The sequence below is a fragment of the Brachyistius frenatus genome, unplaced genomic scaffold, assembly GCF_029030835.1.
Source record: "Brachyistius frenatus isolate BFR_SWC_R1_liver_20210118 unplaced genomic scaffold, ASM2903083v1 Contig_3, whole genome shotgun sequence".
Lineage (NCBI taxonomy): Eukaryota > Metazoa > Chordata > Actinopteri > Embiotocidae > Brachyistius > Brachyistius frenatus.
Window position 1 is genome coordinate 2,688,200 of NW_027210602.1, and position 18,748 is coordinate 2,706,947.

Genomic DNA, 18,748 nt, shown 5'->3' on the forward strand with positions numbered 1-18,748 from the left:
GACAAACAGAGACAGGCGTTAACAAAATTACTGATAGTAGTACAGGCTCGTCAAAATGGGTTGAATTAAGTACGTAATCAGCAAAGTTGCTGACATACTTTGATTAACTATGTGCACTAGAAGCATAACGAAAAGGCAAAAATAAAAATGACTAAGTCAAAACCTAACGAAACTCAAAAGTAACTGAAAACTCTAAGAAGAACGAAAACTAACTTGAATCTAAATGGTTCAAAAGAAAAACGAATCGAATCTCAAACACACTAAAAAATGAATCTGAATGATCCGCTGGAGTCTCCCTATTTTAAGGCCCACGTTTGGCATGATTTGGTTCAACTTATGTACAAAAGAAGTCCCTTATTTCACTTCACCAACGTAAGATGACATATATCATTACAACACAGATCACATTTTAAACGATAAGGTCATTCTCCTTAATTACTCAGATAGAGAGGTGAAGGAGGGCGGAGAAGAGTGAGAGAGAGGGGTGAGAGACATAGAGGAGTAAAGAGAGAGTGTCCGCATATTCACGTAAAGTTATAGTTTGTGATACAGAACACTTTCTATCAATGTCACACTGTTAGCAGAATCATCAGAGCACATTATAGCAGGGTGTATAGTTAGGAATCACAACGTCCATGTTTTGTTCTTATAGTTCGTGAGTTTTTTGGTGACCTATGACCACATGAGGGAGACGTGGATCTTCGAGATGGTCAATACTGGAGGTCATCTGGTGTCTGGAGAGTATCAACTTTGGAGTTGATGTATTGGAGCCATTGTGACCCAAAAGGGGATTAAAAGGGATATCCTGTGGTTTTTGGCTGGCAGGATGTGGTCTCCAAAATGACAGGTTTTATACACCAAAAAGGGTGTGGATATCGTCACTTGTGGCAGAAGGTATGGGTTTTTATGAGGTAAAAGGGGGTAATAAAGAAGGGCCAGAGCAGTTTAACAAAAGTTCACGTTACATCACAACGTGGGGGTTGAGAATCGGGAGAGCTACATCCAGGGTCAAAGGAGATAACTGGGGAGGACATGTGGTTCTGGCACTTTGAGAAGGATACTTCCAAGAGGTTTCGCTACAAGAGTTTAAAATTTGCCATTTCTTCTTCCTCTGATGTTGGCAGGAGTAATGACTCACTATCGCCTATTAAGGGGCGGAGTTGTATTACGCAACGGGATGGTCTGGGTGTCCCAGTTTAGCAAGCCAACTTCAGTGGAGATCACAACACATAAAGGTCTTTGATAAGGCAATTAAAGCCGTTATTCCTTCAAATTCTGTTGATAATTTAGTTCATTTTTGAAATGAAAAATCTTACATACAGCACTTTTAACTTTTCATTTAGCACCAAATACTGGTTTATGACATAGCGGTCTCTCGTCACCCTTCACTATACTTTGTATTTAGTGCCAATTACCAAATGTTAGCATGCTACCACGCTATCCTGTGGCGACCATGATTAACATACCTGCAAAAACTCAACATGTTAGCATAGTCATTGTCAGCATGTTAGAATGCTGATGTTAGCATTTAGCTCAAAGCACCTCCTGTGCCTGAGTAATGCCTCACAGAGCCATTAGGACGAGTCCACTGAGACACTGCATCCTGCCATTTGTTCAGACCAAAAGCCAGAACATACATGTCCCGAGTGCCACAGGAATAAGAAACAAGTCATGGAGTAATGGAACTTTTTATTCAGAGTACAAACAAAAAACAGCAAATATTAAATGAATTGTAAAAGAAGTAAAGGCATGATTTATGACATTTACTGAAGTAAACTTTACCACACTAGGAAATAAATATCTTGTTTAACTACACAACCTTTTATGATGAAATAGTATGAAGATATAGTTAGTCGGTTCCTCTCACACATATCTAGCTGAAATTCATAAACACATGCAGTACAGGATATATTTGTTAGTTGTATAATTTTTCAAAGTGTCATTGATGAGCCAATGCTGCGAAACATTTCTTTAAAACCACATTGATAGTCAAGTAATGCCCCAAAACTTCCCCATTTAAAACATGTTTTTCTTGTCAAATTGAACACTGGGGATTCTCCATAGCCACAATTGTCAGGTAATATTCTGATATAAATGTTTCTCGTGTTCCCCCACCCCCTTTCATTCCTTTTATTTTGGAAAACACTGTCAAAATTCTTCGACTATATGTTTTGTTCTATTTCTTGGTCTCCTCAATCTGCTCCACCTCACTGGATTCATCCACCACTTTGCCGTTGACCATTGTCTGAGTCACCACCTTCACGATCTTCCTGGTGCGGACATCATGCTCCTCTGCACAGAGAAAAGAGACGGGATTGGATGAGCGAAATTAAGGACAATTGGAGTTTAATCTAAATGAGAAAGTTGTGATGAAATAAAATGGCGTACTGTAAGATGAAATTCAAATAAACAAGTAAACTGAATAAAGGAAAGAAAAGAGATGTGATGATTTTAAGTGACATGATATCAGTTGAAATAAAATAGCAGGATTAGAAGAGACACAGTTAAACATTTATTTACAACATGAGAAGAAGAGTATGTTGGTAAGAAATAAGAAGAACTCCAGTAAAGTCTAACGCTTACTAAAATGCCTAGTTTACAAGAAGAGCTTTAACTATTCCACTTTCCTTAAATACATCACAGTCTTCGATTCTGTGGTGTCCTTTGTCTTCAAATGTCGTGAGACAAAAGTTGAACATTTTCAAATCATCTGTTAATCCAGCAGCGTGAGTCAGTCGAATAAAGACCCAGCTTGAAGAAATGTTTTCACACACATTAGTTGCTATAGGAGCTGAGCTGTTTGTGGTGTTTACATTGTTTGGAATTTCATAAAACTATAATTAGTCCTGGGCCTCATGGGCGTGTCAAAGAATATATGTCTGCCTGTTTGTCTCACTACAACGCTGAGTCCAATTCACACCTTAATCTCAATAAAGTTTGGCTTTTATGCACAGCTGTTAAATACAAACATTTGTGAACAATTTGCTTGACTTATCATTTCAGCCATAGTCACTCTTTACCTCCCTGATGTTTCCATTACGTTGTGATAGGATACATTTAAAATAAATGACCGGTTATTGCTGTGGTATTTACTCTACTGCATCGCTGTACAAGGATGTCGTTCTTTTGTTCTGACATACATGCACTGACTATCTTTTATCAGTTAGAAATTGAATTTGAGGACTCACTTTTAATAGGAACAGGAACCTCTTTCACTCTGAAAGAAGAAAGAAAATAAGATCAACATATTTAAAGTAATTCTTTGAACTTTTCAGGCATATGCTAATTTACTTTCCTGCAGAAGCTAGACGAGAGGAAATTAACACGGTGAGCTTGATTCGACAGGTAAACAAATCTGCCTACCACAACCTCTACACAACCGCTCATCGGTTAGCACAGTGTATCATATTTGGTTCAGATCCAAAATGTAAAACTAAGAAGTTGTGTTTTATGGGGTTGTGTTATCTTCATACAAAGTCAGGTTAGCTGGTTCCTCCTGCTTAAAGTCTTTATGTTAAGAATGTGAATCAACTTCCTCTTTATCAAGCTGATACAAGAGTGGTAGTGATTGTATAATCAAACTCTTGGTAAGAAAGCATATTTCCCTAAATGTTGATAGCTTTAAGAAGTGACAGGCATACTTATTACTACTTTCTTATCATCACATTTTGATATGAATGCACAAAATCCCTTGTAACACTGGACTGATGTAAACCAGTAAAATGACATACATCAGTCCAGTTTTAGCAAGGACAGATGAATGTTCATACTAAACAAGCTCAAACCTTTAAATAAAAGTGCAATTTATTACAAATTGTGTGTTCTTCTTTAGATGTATTTGTTGTGAAGTTTCATATGTTGTATTGTTGGCTTTCATTTTCAGTTGTTACAATAACAAGTTTGTCTCAGCCATGGCAATTGGCAAAGAAACATGGTCAGTAAGATGACCATATAGGGATTTATAAATCAAACAGTTGTCTAAACTTTATTCAGTGATACTGAAAGCGACCAATCATAAATTTGGTAATAATCCACAGGGGGAAAAAAACAATGTGCACAAGCAGGCTAAAATTGAACTAACAAGTCGGACTGTAAATTGTGGCAGTTTAGGTATTTTACCATTTGCCTTTGTTATCTCTTCTACATGAGTTTGGCTCACCTGATAGGTTGTTTAAAAATCTTTAATTGACCTGTCTGACTCTTTCATAATGTTGTTGTGTTACCACACCGGAAGAAGGTATACAAATGTATTATTACTTACAGGAACAGCTGAAACTACAAGACAAAAGTTGTAATCAACAATAATTCCTCTCTGATCCTTGCATTAAAAGCTTTATTATTATCGCAGAGCTCACGTTTCTTCTCCCTCCAGCAGGCGCCTGTAGGTAGCAATCTCCATTTCCAGGTTCTGCTTGATGCGGAGTAGCTGCTCATAGTCGGTCTTGGTGCGCTGCATGTCCAGCCGGAGCTGGGAGAGGTCATCCTCCATTTGGCTCAGGGTGACCTGCAGCCGCTCCATCTCACCAGAATACTTCTGACCCGTCTCACCCAGATTACCCTCCAGAGCTGCTATCTGAGGAGAGAAAAGGGAAAAAATAACAAAGAAGACCTGCCTTACATCTGAATTTCTGGGTCTAACATTACCATATATATTCCTTTTAATCATGATATCAGTAGCAAGTTACAGGACTGGCTACCTCAGACACAATAAGGGACTGTGATTCCCCTCATCACATTGACTGTGCTGTCCTGATTGCATTGTAACCAGTGTTCTGTAATATGATGCTTTAGGTTGGCTGGTTATGGAAGTTTTGGCTCTTCAACCTCCTCCCATTTCCTCAGAAGGTGTTTGCCAATGGACATCAAACCTCGAGAATGCTTCCTGATGCTGAAATTGCTTCCCAAACCATTATTAACAAATACCTGTGAACTGAAAAGGCCTTGGCACCCAATGCAAACATTCGACACAATTACCCAATCTCACCACTGAAAATCACCCCCATAACGATTTAGCAACTGAATCCCCTATGTCCTTGCACGACTTATCAATGTGGGAGAATGCGTTTACTGTCAACCCAGGATTATAAGAAAGAAAAACAAAAACATGTTTCCCAGACGATTCGATTCAGTAACATTGATATGTGCAAGAAAGGATCTAAATGTGACCGAGTCTGAATTTCTATTAGGATTATCTTTGTTGTTACTCGACAAATCCCTTATGAAAATAAATACCATAATTCATTGTGGCTTTGTGAAAAGTTAAGACTCATAACCAGAATTTTAGAATAATGTCTGTGGTGTTTGAACAGCTTTATGTGCATTAGATTTTGTTTGAACAACTCGGTGTAGAAATTGGATTTGCAGGTTTGTTTGTTTTTTTAAACTAAAATACAAACATGTCAGACTTGTGACTCTAGAAAAGGAGAGACAGGAGTTTCCCCTAACACCACAAACTTGAGTTTCCTAATTCCCTAAGAAAACTCACTTTCAACAAACAGTAAGGCGTTATACCATTTCATGCAACTTCCTTTATCTCAGACGTCGCAGCTCACCTGTTTGTGCAGACTCTCCAGCTCCACCTCCAGGGTCTGCAGGAAGCGCTGCCTCTCAATCAGCTCTCCCTGGGCTTCTCTCAGAGCCTCATTGCTCTCCTTCACCTCATTCTGCACCATCTCCAGCTGGACAAGTTGCAAAATGACATAATTAATTTTTATGACTTTTTTTTGTCTAGGCCATGTAAATCAATTGACAAGAGTGAATCTGACAAAATATTTCTCCCCCACACCTTCTTGCGGTACCAATGCTCCGCCTGCTCCTTGTTCTTCTTGACAATCCCTTCGTACTGGGAGCGCAACTCGGACAGAATGGTGCCCAGCTCCGGCCCGGTGGCAGAGTCCACTTCCACATTAACCTCGTCTCTGGCAATACGAGACTTCATCTGCTCAAGTTCCTGCAGGCATAAATGTAATTATGTTGATAAAATAATTATAGCTGCATTTCCAACGATGTGGCATCTAAATAAACTTGACTAAAAGTGGTATTGTGTTTAACACCTGTGCAAACAGGCAACATATGGAACTACAAACTGTTTAGTGAATCCTACACCGCGGGGTGGCAGAGAGGATGCGATGGAATTTTCATTATTTAGATGTTCTTCATCAATACTTGATAGCACGGAGCTCATCTTACTGATGGCCTTTCAACTCGCACCCGCCACACTCCTGCTCATGCATGCTTGGTGGATCTCTGTCAGTCTCTCCTCTTTATAACATTGTGTTTTGCTACATGCAGTTACCTTTAATGTGGTCTGTTATTTAATTCTCTTGGAATGTGTTCATATATATTTTCCAGCCTTTGTTGGATAATAACGTTTTTTATTTTGGGCACATTTTTTGAATGCCTCTTAGCAAAGCGAAGAATGATGGAACACTTGTGGGATCCAGTTTCCCAGGTAACCCTGAGAGATGCTGTTTATTTGTGTTAGTGGTGGAAAATGTCTATATATTTAATTTAAAAGGGCTGACATAGATTCCAGAGCCGACAGCAGACAAAGAGCCACATACAGTCCACAGGAGTCTGTTTAAGAAGCTAAACAACCATCTCAACACTTTCCACAAAGACGACAGGATCTAAATTTTTACATAGTGGTAAAAAAAAAGTATAAGAATAAGAATACATAAGAGATATACTTGTTGATGTATTCCAAGAATCACAAAAACAAAATAAGGCTATCTCACACAGTCAAACTCATTCACAATATCTGCAGTAGGTCATGGTTTCAGTGTTAAATTTGGATTTTAAAGCCTCATCTGTCTGGCACTAAATCTATTGTACAAACACTTAGACTACACATATTGCTTTGCACCACAATATTCCAGTGTACTAAAAGCGGCAGACTTGTTTCAGGAAGAAGGAGATAAGTCCTTCCTTTATTGTGAGGGGGTAAGTTTGCCTAACTTTATCTTTCCCTCAGAGGACGCTTCGGATCAGCTGATTGGACAGAAAGAGCAGCAACCAGATCTACCGGCTCATTTTGTCTCTAGTAACCAGATGACCGCCTCTCTCTGTGCTTCCCCTCCCCTACACAACCTTTTCTGTCTGCTTTGGCTCTAAAACAACCCCACTGAGTCTTCCAAACTGGGTCAAGCCGATATCAAAGCACCTGCTGTTTGTGAGGACAGTTTAAAGAACAAGAGGGAGAAAACGAGACTACACAAATGTCAAGTACTGAATATGCTGTAAAACAGAGAGGTGAAAGAAATGTGGGTGCTTTAAAGGAAAAGATAAAGAGATAGAGGTGACAAACAAGACGTACCTCCCCGTGGTTTTTCTTGAGGAAGTAAAGCTCTTCTTTCAGGCTGTCCAAGTCTCCCCTCAAAGAGGCGATGATCTGCTCATGGTCGGTCTTGGCCTTTTTCAGAGCAACACAGTCTCTCTCCACAGACTGACACATCACCAGCTCAGTCTCCCACCTGGGAAAGTTCAGTAAAGAGAAACAGTACATATTACAGGAATGGTTTACCTCTGCAGACATAATGCTCTCTTTTAATTGGAATAGAAATGGCCTTGCTCTGATACTATATGCCTGGCATAAGGAAATGAAACATTGATTTATGAAAGAAAAGAAACATTTCCTTTACTGTAGTTCTGGTCATGTTTTCTCTTTGTATAATATTTGTCTGTCAATAAAGTCTGTACAGTCAAGATACCTTTTAAAAAAGGACAGAAAAGAGCTGGAAACCAATAATTGCAACAGCAGAAAGCCAAAACTCAAAGGGATACCAAATATTTCAAATAAAAAGCAGAATTTGCATTAATTATTTTAACAGTAAGGATCTCGAGACAATAAAATATCACTAAAATGTGACGAATACTTGATAATTAAATTTGAATTTGGTGCTGCAATGCTATACAGCCAGACAGATATTACAAATGTGCAAAGCAGCCACTACAGCAGGAAGCAGATGTGGTAAAAACCAAGACCAAAGGTCAGTGTAATCATTAATCACTCACTTGATTCTGAAGTCATCGGCAGCCAGTTTGGCATTATCGATCTCCAACATGAGACGAGCATTTTCCAAGGTCTTCTTCCTCACCTGACAAATATTGACATGGTTTAATTATAACACATTTCCAACATCCCTTATTAAAGTCTATGTTCACATCTTAATTAATATATTGTTCTTTATGTGATGCTTTATTTTTTTCTGTTCATGTGATCAAACAGTTTGTGGTAACTAACAGTAACACTGTGAAAGCATGTGTCATGTGTCCTTTGCCCTACAATTCTTTTATTTTCCAATAAGAAGACACATTCCAGTTTCATTAAACTGTAACTAAATCGTGTTTTAAAAAAGGAAAAATAATCATTAACTTCTTCTGTGGTTCAAGTTAACTCAAACATCAAATATAGGTCAAATTCTGCCCTTGATGAATCTACTGACGCAGCTTGTGCTAAAAGACATCCTGCCCTTTGCATAGTTGTTTTTTCCATGCACAATAATCAAAGCCATCATAACCTTGAGCTCTGTTTATTGATGAGCTCAGACCTCGCCCTCAGGCTGTTGAAGTCTGTGTGTCTTCATGCTTACCTCTTGCTCAACAGCGTGAGCCTGGGCCATCATGGAATCAAGGTCATGACCTTTGGGAATGCGGTCGAGCATCAGCTGCTTAATCTTCATCTCCAGGTCGGCATTGGAGCGCTCCAGAGTACGCACCTGGAGGAGATGGAGAGAAGGAGTTTAATGAGCAAAGCATTTCAGCTTAGTGTTCTGTTATTTCCTGGGCTGCTGACCAAGCAGTGCAGCACTAAGTCATGAATCAGACCTTGTCCAGGTAGTTGGCCAGACGGCTGTTGAGACTCTGCATAGCTTCCTTGTCGTTGGTGCTGTTGCCGTGCAGTCCGTTGAGTTGAAGGCTGAGTGGCCCATTGAGATCCTGGCTGATAGAAGCCGAACGGGTCAGTGGGCTGGCGGCGGAGAAAGAGACAGAAGCCCGGGTTCGAGCTCGACTGGTGTCCATTAGAGAACGACTGGAGAAGGAAGGCTGACGGCTCATAGAGTAACTTCTCACTGAGATACTGGAGGCCATGATGGGCGGCTGTGAGGTGGACACAAAGAAACTTGGAATAAAGACATGTTTTTGAACTCACCCTAAAGATGGAGGCAAGAATCAAGAACAAGAGCACAATAACTGGCGTTACATCTTTGACATGTCTTACCTGTTCATGTTCATGAAGAGAGAGGATGATGCTTAAATTACAAACAAACGTCATAACGAAAATAGATAACCTCGAAAGCCAGACTGTGTGACCTTTAGAAGTCATTTAAAGCTACTGTTACATGAGGTCTGGTTGTAGAAAAGCTCTTTTGTGGCCCTTAAGCAAATGTGCTTTATTCTAGTGTTTGATCAGACTTGAATAGAAATACAAGTAGGGTCTTATACTAAAGACTGCTGATCGCCCACTGAAAATGATTAAAGGAGTCTTTGAATGAGTGTATGCACGGCTAGCTAGTGCCTACTCAAACCAACCATCTGCATCGATGAGATGACGGACTTTATGGTCAGAGCCACTTCTGCCTGTCATTCTCAGTTCTTTGCAAACTCTGCTTAAACTCAAGTCAGCATAAAATCAAGATGTAAATGACCACAGCGAAGAAGAGCCTCTCACTGAGACTGAGGACACACTCATGAAGTCTTTTACTATGAAAATAAGATTTCATATTCAAGAAGAGACCAATGGTGGATTCATAAAAACAGAAACGAACAGAAAAGAAGATTACTGGTGATAACATTTATAAACAAAGAATAATTACAACTGTATTAAATATCTAAAATATTGGTTTATATTTATGTGAAGTTAATATGCAAAGAACATGTTTCAGTAAGGTCACTTTGCATAAATACTCCTTACTTTATTTTCTTTCCTCTTTTAAAAACAAATTTGAGCTGATATTAAGTTTAACAGGTGTTCACATTACCTTCTGGACATCAAGTAAAACTAGTTGTTGTTTGGATGTCAAACACAGTGTAAGACAGGGCAGCTTTGTCCCTGTGTGTGTGTGTGTGTGTGTGTGTGTGTGTGTGTGTGTGTGTGTGTGTGTGTGTGTGTGTGTGTGTGTGTGTGTGTGTGTGTGTGTGTGTGTGTGTGTGTGTGTGTGTGTGTGTGCGTGCGTGCGTGCATGTTTAGCGCATGCTTGCTTTGGTGTGCAGGATTTCAGTAAGTCAACGGAACCTCTCTGTCTTTCTGTCACTTGATCCTCGCAACACCGTTCCCACAACACTACAAAGGAGCCAGCAGGAGACAGGCAGTCCTTGTTCAGATGAAAGATAGAGCTTGGGAAAATGATCTAGAAAATATTCCGAGCGAATTCCGGTGACACAAGGAGACACTTTGTTCAGCAGGAAAAGGACTGCCATTGAATTATTTGAGATCATCCCGCTGTCGTCGGACAAATAGTTACGTTGACAACTCTAAATGAAAGTGAGCAGAAAAATACGATTTGCTCACTTGGGGAAGTTTGTAGCAACTTTTTATTCCAATTATAATTTTATTTTAGATCAGTGCATTGTTTTTGTTTTTTTCCATAACCCCAGCCATTAAACTTGACAAAAGAACTTGAAGAATCTTTTTTGCTTTAAAAAAAAAAAAGAAAGAAAATATTCTTCTTACCAGGAGTTTCTTCAGATGGAATCAAGGTGGAATCCAGAGGAATGCAGGAGACTCTGCTGCTGATACATGCTTATATGCAGGTGTACATGACGTGGGAGGAGCTAACTCACAACAGGAGGTGTGTTTACTATACCGGAAGTTCCTGAGAAAGGTGTGTAGAGTCTAATTAACATAACTTCTCATGTCATGTGAAATATGATGCTTTGCTGACATAGTCGATGCTCACTTTGTACATTTTTCATAGGAAGGTAGTTACATGATGTGCACCTCCACAAGGATCAGCTCAGCCGAGAGACATTTTTGTTTGATCAAAAATGTTTTTCAAGCTTGACTTAAGACATCTAAACACTCTTCTTCAAATAAAAATTCACGTCTGATACATTTCCTTAAAGGTTTCCAAGAATACATGGACTCCTTCTACCTTATTGAAAATCATTAAAATCCAGAAACTGCCTGTGTGCAAATAGTTTCCACTTCTTAGTTGTGATGTCTTTAACTCAGCTTTAATTAATAAAGTAGCATCACACTCTCATCATCAATCACTCTGCCAAGTGAAGTTAAAAAAAAAAAAAATCGAGTAAAGTAACAATATGGGAGATTCATTTCTTAACAGACGGGAAAGTTAAACAGAACACATCACATCACTTTATAAAGTTGATAGTGTGAACACGCCAGCGTGTTTTGCTTATTTATACACAGCTGCAGATATGCAGCATTATTAGGACTCGTTTGGAGTTGCATCTCTGGCCACTTGTAAGTCCGATATTCACTCTCCTTTCAGCTTTATTTTTGGTCTCTTTGGAGGGAAATATAATTTAGCTGCCAGATGATCCACTGTGTTTCCCAGCCACCGACTCTGCCAGCCTGTTGTCAGCAGTGAGACGGAACCACAACAGGTCAACCATAAATCTGTGACGATTCTCTGTCATCACTTTGACAGATGCCTTTCACATTAGACATATTGTCAAAATAAACATTAGTGCAGCTTCAACTATTAAAGATATATTTATTAGTGCTTTCATGCCAAAATAATCCCCTCAGCAAATATTTTGTTTTGAATTCTAATGCCCAGCTCCTGTCAGTGTTTAGCGTTCACCTTGTAGCATCACCGATCCCAATAATGCATGCCCTCTCGTATCTGTGCTATTAAATGTCTCGTTATTCTTGCCATCCCTTTACTGTGAGCAGCAAGGTGTGTACAGAGCCTCGCCCGCACTTCTCTGGATCCCTCCTGTCCTGCGGTCCCCCATCTTGCTGTAACCTGACCCTCCTCCGACCTGTTGGAGATAAAATATTCAACAAGTTAGCCAGAGAAAGAAAACCTGCTTGCTGCAGCGTTTAAAGCCAACATGGTAGATGCTCAGTGTAAACAGGGAATGGACAAAATATCGCTATCTATTTCAATCATAAAAATTTGAAATGTTCACCCAAAAAAGTGTCAGTGTTGTAACTGTAAAATTCATGCAAATGAGCAACAGGTGAACATTTTAATGCATGCCCTTTATGTTTTAGGTTCAGTAAACTGTCATTTATTCACTCTACACACTTTCATAAATATCTCTGTAGTATAAGTTCACCGTCATATTCCTACAGAGGAAGAGAGACCAATGAATGCTTCTTCTCTTTTCCACTCTGACTATAATTCTCGTGAACTTTGTCCATGCAAAACTTGTAGACACATGTGATATTAAAAACATGTGGGCAAAGCTTCGTATTCTCATATGTTATCATATCTAAATGAGATAAAAAAAATATTCCTGGTATCTGTCAGCATTGCAAATGTCCCTATGTATATATTCGATCTACAAACATTCTGCATTTTGTTCCTGAAAGATTTATTTTTACCAGAAAGTAAATAACCAACCATGTATTAGTTTAGAACTTTTATTTTTTTCTTGTTTACTCCAGAGAATTATTTGAAGTTCTCTGTGACGTGTGTCTTATTATTTTTTTTACAAATATTGCCTATTCCCATCAGACGGCTGTACTCTACCTCCACTATGTGGTGAAGGCTGGTAAATACGAGGTTACACTAAAACAAGCACCTGTACTTTCCAAAAGAGGGCAGCAACAAGCCATGTCAACATAATGCTTGTAAGACACTTGTTATTCCAAATGAATGTCCAGATTCACTTTTTTCTGATGGTGAGCAGAAAAAGTCCTTTTTAATGACTTTGTGAGTCAAAACAAAAATAAATGTATTCTTTAAATCTCTTAACATGAAGTGTTGACTTTTAATTTATAAACAGCATATTCAAACACATGACTACATGGTTGTTGTTGTTTTTTTTATCGGATGCACATTTAAATGGAATGAAAATATTCAAGATGACTTGTGAATCATTTTGTACATATTTCCCCAAAATCTACATTGAATGCCTGGCTTTTTACTTTATTTTTGGAAACTCTTGGATCTCCACTGGAATTTGAATAAAGTTCTGTACGTTTGAATATTGTTATATTGCACAGCAGCTATTTTCTTAATGACGAGCAAGGTGTGCTTAACATGCTCTTAGATATGAGATTCACATCCCAATGCGAGATCAATCATGGTCAAGCAGAACCTTAATCAACCCCTCCGCTTACTTTCACTTTCTCTCTGTCTCTCCTTCAGTCAGTGGGATCAGAGTTTTCTTGTTAAATAAATAAACAGGTGATTAGACTGGCAGGATGTCAGGATACTACTCATGACCCCACTTGACCCTTCATGACCCCTGTCACAAGTGATCATGTGACCACACCAGCAAAATTCACACACAAAGGAGTGCTAACAGTGTGGTACTGATGACATCCACGTCAGGTCATCACTTTCATAATGTTACAAGAATATACAGTAAACTACATACAGTAAAATCAACATGAGGGTTTAGAGCATGACTTCAACACTAAAACAAAATCCATTTTCTTTCTTTCTGGTTTTTTTTTTAAGAGGGAAGAAGAGTGCACTGCAATATAAAGACAACATGATGAGGGTGTATGCAGCCATAGAATCTTTACAAACTCACAAATTATGACCACCAGCAGTAAAATAAAAGTTTGTAAAACACCAAAACTGCTCTGGAAAAAAAAAAAATCCCCAAAAGTCAGTTTTTAGTTATTTAATTAAGTTAAATCCACACTAAGGACATCGTGGAGGAACTAGCTTCCAACAACTGCATCAAACTGCGCGTCATCCTTGCTGCTTCGGCCATCAACATGACAGATGCCTCTAAATAGTGTGATTACTTCTTGTTACAGTTCTGCTGCTGCTCAATAGCATTCATGTTGGTTAGCTGACAGACAAACAAATACAGACAGATTCAGCCACATATGACCGAGCTGCAAAAGTCATGTCAACGTCATCAAGTAACTTCCCTACTCTAATCTTTCTGTCAGAGGTACGACTAAAAACTAGTGAAAGAGATTTGTGAGATCTTTTTTGTTATAAAAATATAGAGTTGTCTCAAACTGATAAAAACGTAATAAGATAAAGAGGTTGTAATGTTCAAAGTGAGACGATACACAGAAACATAGCCTCATAAAAACCAAGTTTCTCCAAGATTTCAACTTGTTATGATTACAGAATGATCTGTTGTCAAGTCGGCATCAACAGATTTTCAGGTAATCAAATGGGGTTGAGAGGTTTTCTTATCGTTCGAGGAACGACAGATTTCTTAGTTAAAATTTTCATAATTTTTGACCCCAAAAATGTAGTCTTCTGGTCACGTAGTTATTAATAAATAATAATAACAATAAAAAAAATCTAAATCACCAAATTTAGAGTTAGCAAAGTTTTCACTACACAGAGCTGACAGATAACAACAGATTGAGTTTCACATGTGCTGATGAAGCTACATATTCCCATATTGCAGAAATTTGATCTCAGCTAGTTGCATGACCAAAAATCTAAGTCAGTGATGTGCAAAACTACAAGTACTTTTAATCCTACAGTGCTGCCATGTAGTGTGGTATAGTAATGACTCGGAACAGGTACATCAATGTTGCACTGGCCTTGAATCTTAGATACAGAATTCAATTGAGTTATTATTTACAGAAAATATATTTTACAATGAAATAATAAAACTAGGGCTGAATGGTGCTTCATTGTTCTTGTATCGTGCATGCTGCCTCACTGTTACACTGTCTTATCTCACTGGGACACTTAAAAAAACAAAACATCCAAAATATTTGTACACACTTTTCCCAAATATGAAAAGTCAAAATGTCTGCAGTTAAAATGAATTGTTTTATTCATTCTCTATTAGTTATTCAATGACTGCAGTGTTACCAACACTCAAAACTTTATTCTTAATTGACTAATAGTCCACAGTGATTCTGTAACTCTTTCAATGAGGCGTGGTAGGAAAACGAGATCTAAAGAGGGAGGTCAGACATTTCTTAAATGTCCCAAAATCCACATCCACCTGACTTCCATCCATTAATGCATAAAGCAATGTGTTGTTTACCATTACAGGTTGTTTTTTTTAATAAGTAATGTGATCATATAAAATTTCACATCACTAAACCATATTATTGAGAAAATCTTACTTTGTTGCAAACTCAACTCCAGGCTGTATTGTTTTTTTCTGATCAGTATTTCTACAATCTCTTCCTCTCCTCTGCCCCATTTCTCAAAGTTCCTCATCAAAAGTTTAAATCTAAGGTAACCCACTAAAATGGATTCGTTATTCCACCAATTTAAAGGAACTCAAAGCACCGCTCCACTCCAGACTCTTAATTGATGTAATTTGGGCCCCAAGTCACTGTTTGATGGGCGGACTTCAGTCCGGCAGCCATTCTCTGATAAGAAGATAAGAATCTGCCGTGTAGAAATTATACACAGATAACAACATATGTGAGCAACTCTGGAGGTCAGCACCTGCAATTGCGCTTTCTTTTCTTTCACTTTAACTATCTGCACCCCCTCCCCCTGTGAATCCCCACCTCACCCACCCACCCCTCTTGCCTAAGTGCAGGCTGCTTTTGTGTGACGGAAACACGTCAGACCACTCAGTATGTTTGTGTAGATTATTATCAGAGGGGTTGGTAATATTTAAGATATGAATCTACATTCATTGCATGGTGACTGTATGAAAAGTTTAAAGGGAAAGAGGTCTCTGTCTGTGTGCGTGTGTGTGTGTGTGTGTGTGTGTGTGTGTGTGTGTGTGTGTGTGTGTGTGTGTGTGTGTGTGTGTGTGTGTGTGTGTGTGTGTGTGTGTGTGTGTGTGTGTGTGTGTGTGTGTGTGTTATTTAAGAGGGAAACTTGGCTAAGATCACAGTCTTATCCTGAACATGACCTGGGGAAGTAGCAACAGAAGGAGGCAGGGCAGCACCTCTGGGATTGCATAGTTGTACAACCACAATCTTGTTGACAGCTGAACCACTGTACAAATTATCAAAGTTTAGTGCTTTGCTCAGTGGCTCTTCAGCAGTAGCTGTAAGTTGGCCCACAAACACCCGGTGTGAGGGTTTAAACTTCTGAGGCTCTAATTTCAGGCTCACCTGCCAAAATGGCGTTCACAACTGGGCTTAGTGAGAAACTGTCCTGGGACACCAAGCCCTCAAAAACTGTGAATCTCACCGAGTATCACGCCAAAGCATGTAATACACCCATCAGTCCACCAGAGGATACTGTATCAGTGTCACGTTTTGCCTCGCCTCTGCGTGAAAAGTAGGGTGTTTTAGGCGTATTATAGGTGTTATTGGGCACCAAAAACCAAGTGGTAAGGAAAAGATCACGGTTTGTGTTGAAATAAGTCATTTTACAAAAGTACATTTATCTACAACATGTAAGTTACTTAGTGTATGTTAGGTGAGTTAAAAACTCATGACCTCCTTGTTTGACTCTGGTCACACATTCGTGTACTTTTCACATCTATGTGAGGCAAAATCTGACACAGGGACGGTATCCTGTCGGGTGCATTACACATTTTTGTTTGATGCTGAGCGAGTGTGTCAGTTTGTTTTCTTAATTTGATTCATTTATGATTTGTTTACAAAGTTTTACCACTTAAGTAGGATATATTATCAACTAATTTGGTTCCTGCTTTATTAGGTTATTTTGTGGTCCTGTGTTTAACTATCTGCACCCCCCCCTCCCAACCCCCCCCCCCACACACACACACACACACACACAACAACCCAAACAACCCAAAAATGTCATCTGATTTCTCAATGAGCTTCTTAGTGTAAGTGATGGGATCCGACAGGAACATAAAATTTCTGCGAACATTGGAGCTAAGTTTTTGTTATGAGAGAATCTTCTATTTTCATCACAACTTTTCTCGCTGTCATGAAGCCCATCTGGGGCAGGAGCTGGACCTATCGCTTTGCACCACTCAGGATATAATTGAATCAAAATTTGATTGACAGTTCAGGGATTGCTTTACTCCCATTTAAGTCAGACCAATCTACACCCACACGGCCCAAATTAAAAGCGGATTAGCTTGGTGTCTGACCTATAAAATCCTTGAAAAAAATAAAATAATTAAAGGCGTTTTTTAATGCTGTAATTATTTAGCCATGCATTCGCTATCAATGAATACAATCGATGTGACAATAGGTTTTAAGCTTTCAGACCTCACTTCTTTGATTTCTAAATCAAGTTATGTTTGATCAAATTACCACAAACAGACAAACTGAAAGCCAGCGGGCCTCCAGCATTCATGTATGATATTGGTTATTAGGACAGTGTATAATAGTTAACATAAATGTGTTTTCATGTATTGTACCAGTATTTTGTTATAACACTGTCACATACTGAAGCTGCCATGCTACACTGGATGGGAACTAACAGAGTACTACAGTGTGCTGTGGATAGTAGTTTGGGGGCCAGTAGGATCCAAAAGGAAATTTTTGTCACCGTGGCCATGTGTGGGCTGCAAGTCGCTCACTGCTGCTCGCTGTGTATTGGCCATCTAAACAGCTAAGTAACTTTGGTAAAAAAAAAAATTAAAAAAAATACAATTATTTGTTGAAAATGTGACTTTTCTTTAGAATGTTTGTAATATTTGCTATCTGTTTTCAAAAGTAAGAATGACTGAGGCTCGGGCTGTGAACCAGTCAAGACACACAAGACAATAATGATATATCTCTGTGATCCATCGCTAATGCGATCATTGGATGTTTGTTTTGAGGGAGAGAGCTCAAAATCCGATGTTGCTCAGCTTTCCTTCATTTGGTCCCATTAACTGCTGGCAGCACTCTTGTTTTTCCGTTGTTGTTGAAAGAAGCCCTTTCATATTCATATGCCACGTTCTGAAGTCTGCACTCATGGGTTTGTGTGAGTGTGTTTTCGGATTTCATGAAGAAGTCTGCTCCAGTTTAAAGTTGACAGTTAAATATTGAGCGGAAATAACCGCAGCAGCTTGTAAACAGGGGGAAATACTTTGTTTTAACACAGTTCCTAATGAACCAGAATCACATAATCCTTACATAATTCTTTAAAACTAAATGAATTTTTTTTTTTAATGAGAATTTGTAGTCTACAAAAAACACTGCATTAACACCACAGTTAGTCAAATTAAAAAATAAAATAAAATAAATAAATTTAAAAAAAACCTGCTATAAACTATTAATCTTTGAAGATTTGGTCAAGGAAAAGACCAAAATGAAACCTGTGTGTCATTGTTGGGGGCAGTGAACTTTAAGTGTAGTTAATTAGGTAAAGTACAAGCAGAAATTAACGTTTGAATTAAGACTATTTTGGAATGAATGACATGTTTAGTCATTTCTTTCTAAATGTGACATATTACCAATTAGCCCATACCTGGGCCTGATTAAAATAAATACTCCTTACACAGTTAAAGGGCTTGTCCTGCTAGATATTACTGTCATTTTTGATAACAGGAAAGGAAAGACTATTTCTTTAGCTCTGACAGAGCGACATGATATATTTCAGTTCTTCTTGCTTGGAGTAAGTTGTTGATCAATATGCCCAGCGGGTGTAATGAATATGCACGAAGCGTCCGCCGCCGCGGCCCGGTAATTGCCGGTCGTCAGGGGTGGCAGGCACGATAATTTGCATCTTAGGGATCCTGCAATCAGTGTTCTATTCATTACCGCGCCAGCCGCTTCATCTGCTGGCCACTCAGAGCT

General features: G+C 38.8%; 2 protein-coding genes across 2 annotated transcripts in view; both read right to left on the bottom strand.

The window, feature by feature from the left end:
* Positions 1 to 18,748, bottom strand: part of lhx6a (LIM homeobox 6a) — a 243,623-nt gene that overhangs the window by 166,087 nt on the left and 58,788 nt on the right. The gene's annotated exons all lie outside the window — the stretch shown is intronic.
* Positions 1,679 to 10,741, bottom strand: LOC138625812 (keratin, type I cytoskeletal 18). The gene is made up of 10 exons (XM_069706991.1): positions 10,673 to 10,741; positions 8,827 to 9,099; positions 8,592 to 8,717; positions 8,014 to 8,096; positions 7,316 to 7,472; positions 5,786 to 5,950; positions 5,553 to 5,678; positions 4,356 to 4,573; positions 3,189 to 3,217; positions 1,679 to 2,292 (listed from the first exon to the last, which is right to left on the bottom strand). The coding sequence occupies exons 2-10, from the start codon at positions 9,088 to 9,090 to the stop codon at positions 2,177 to 2,179; spliced, it is 1,284 nt and encodes a 427-aa protein (XP_069563092.1). The 5' UTR covers positions 9,091 to 9,099; positions 10,673 to 10,741; the 3' UTR covers positions 1,679 to 2,176.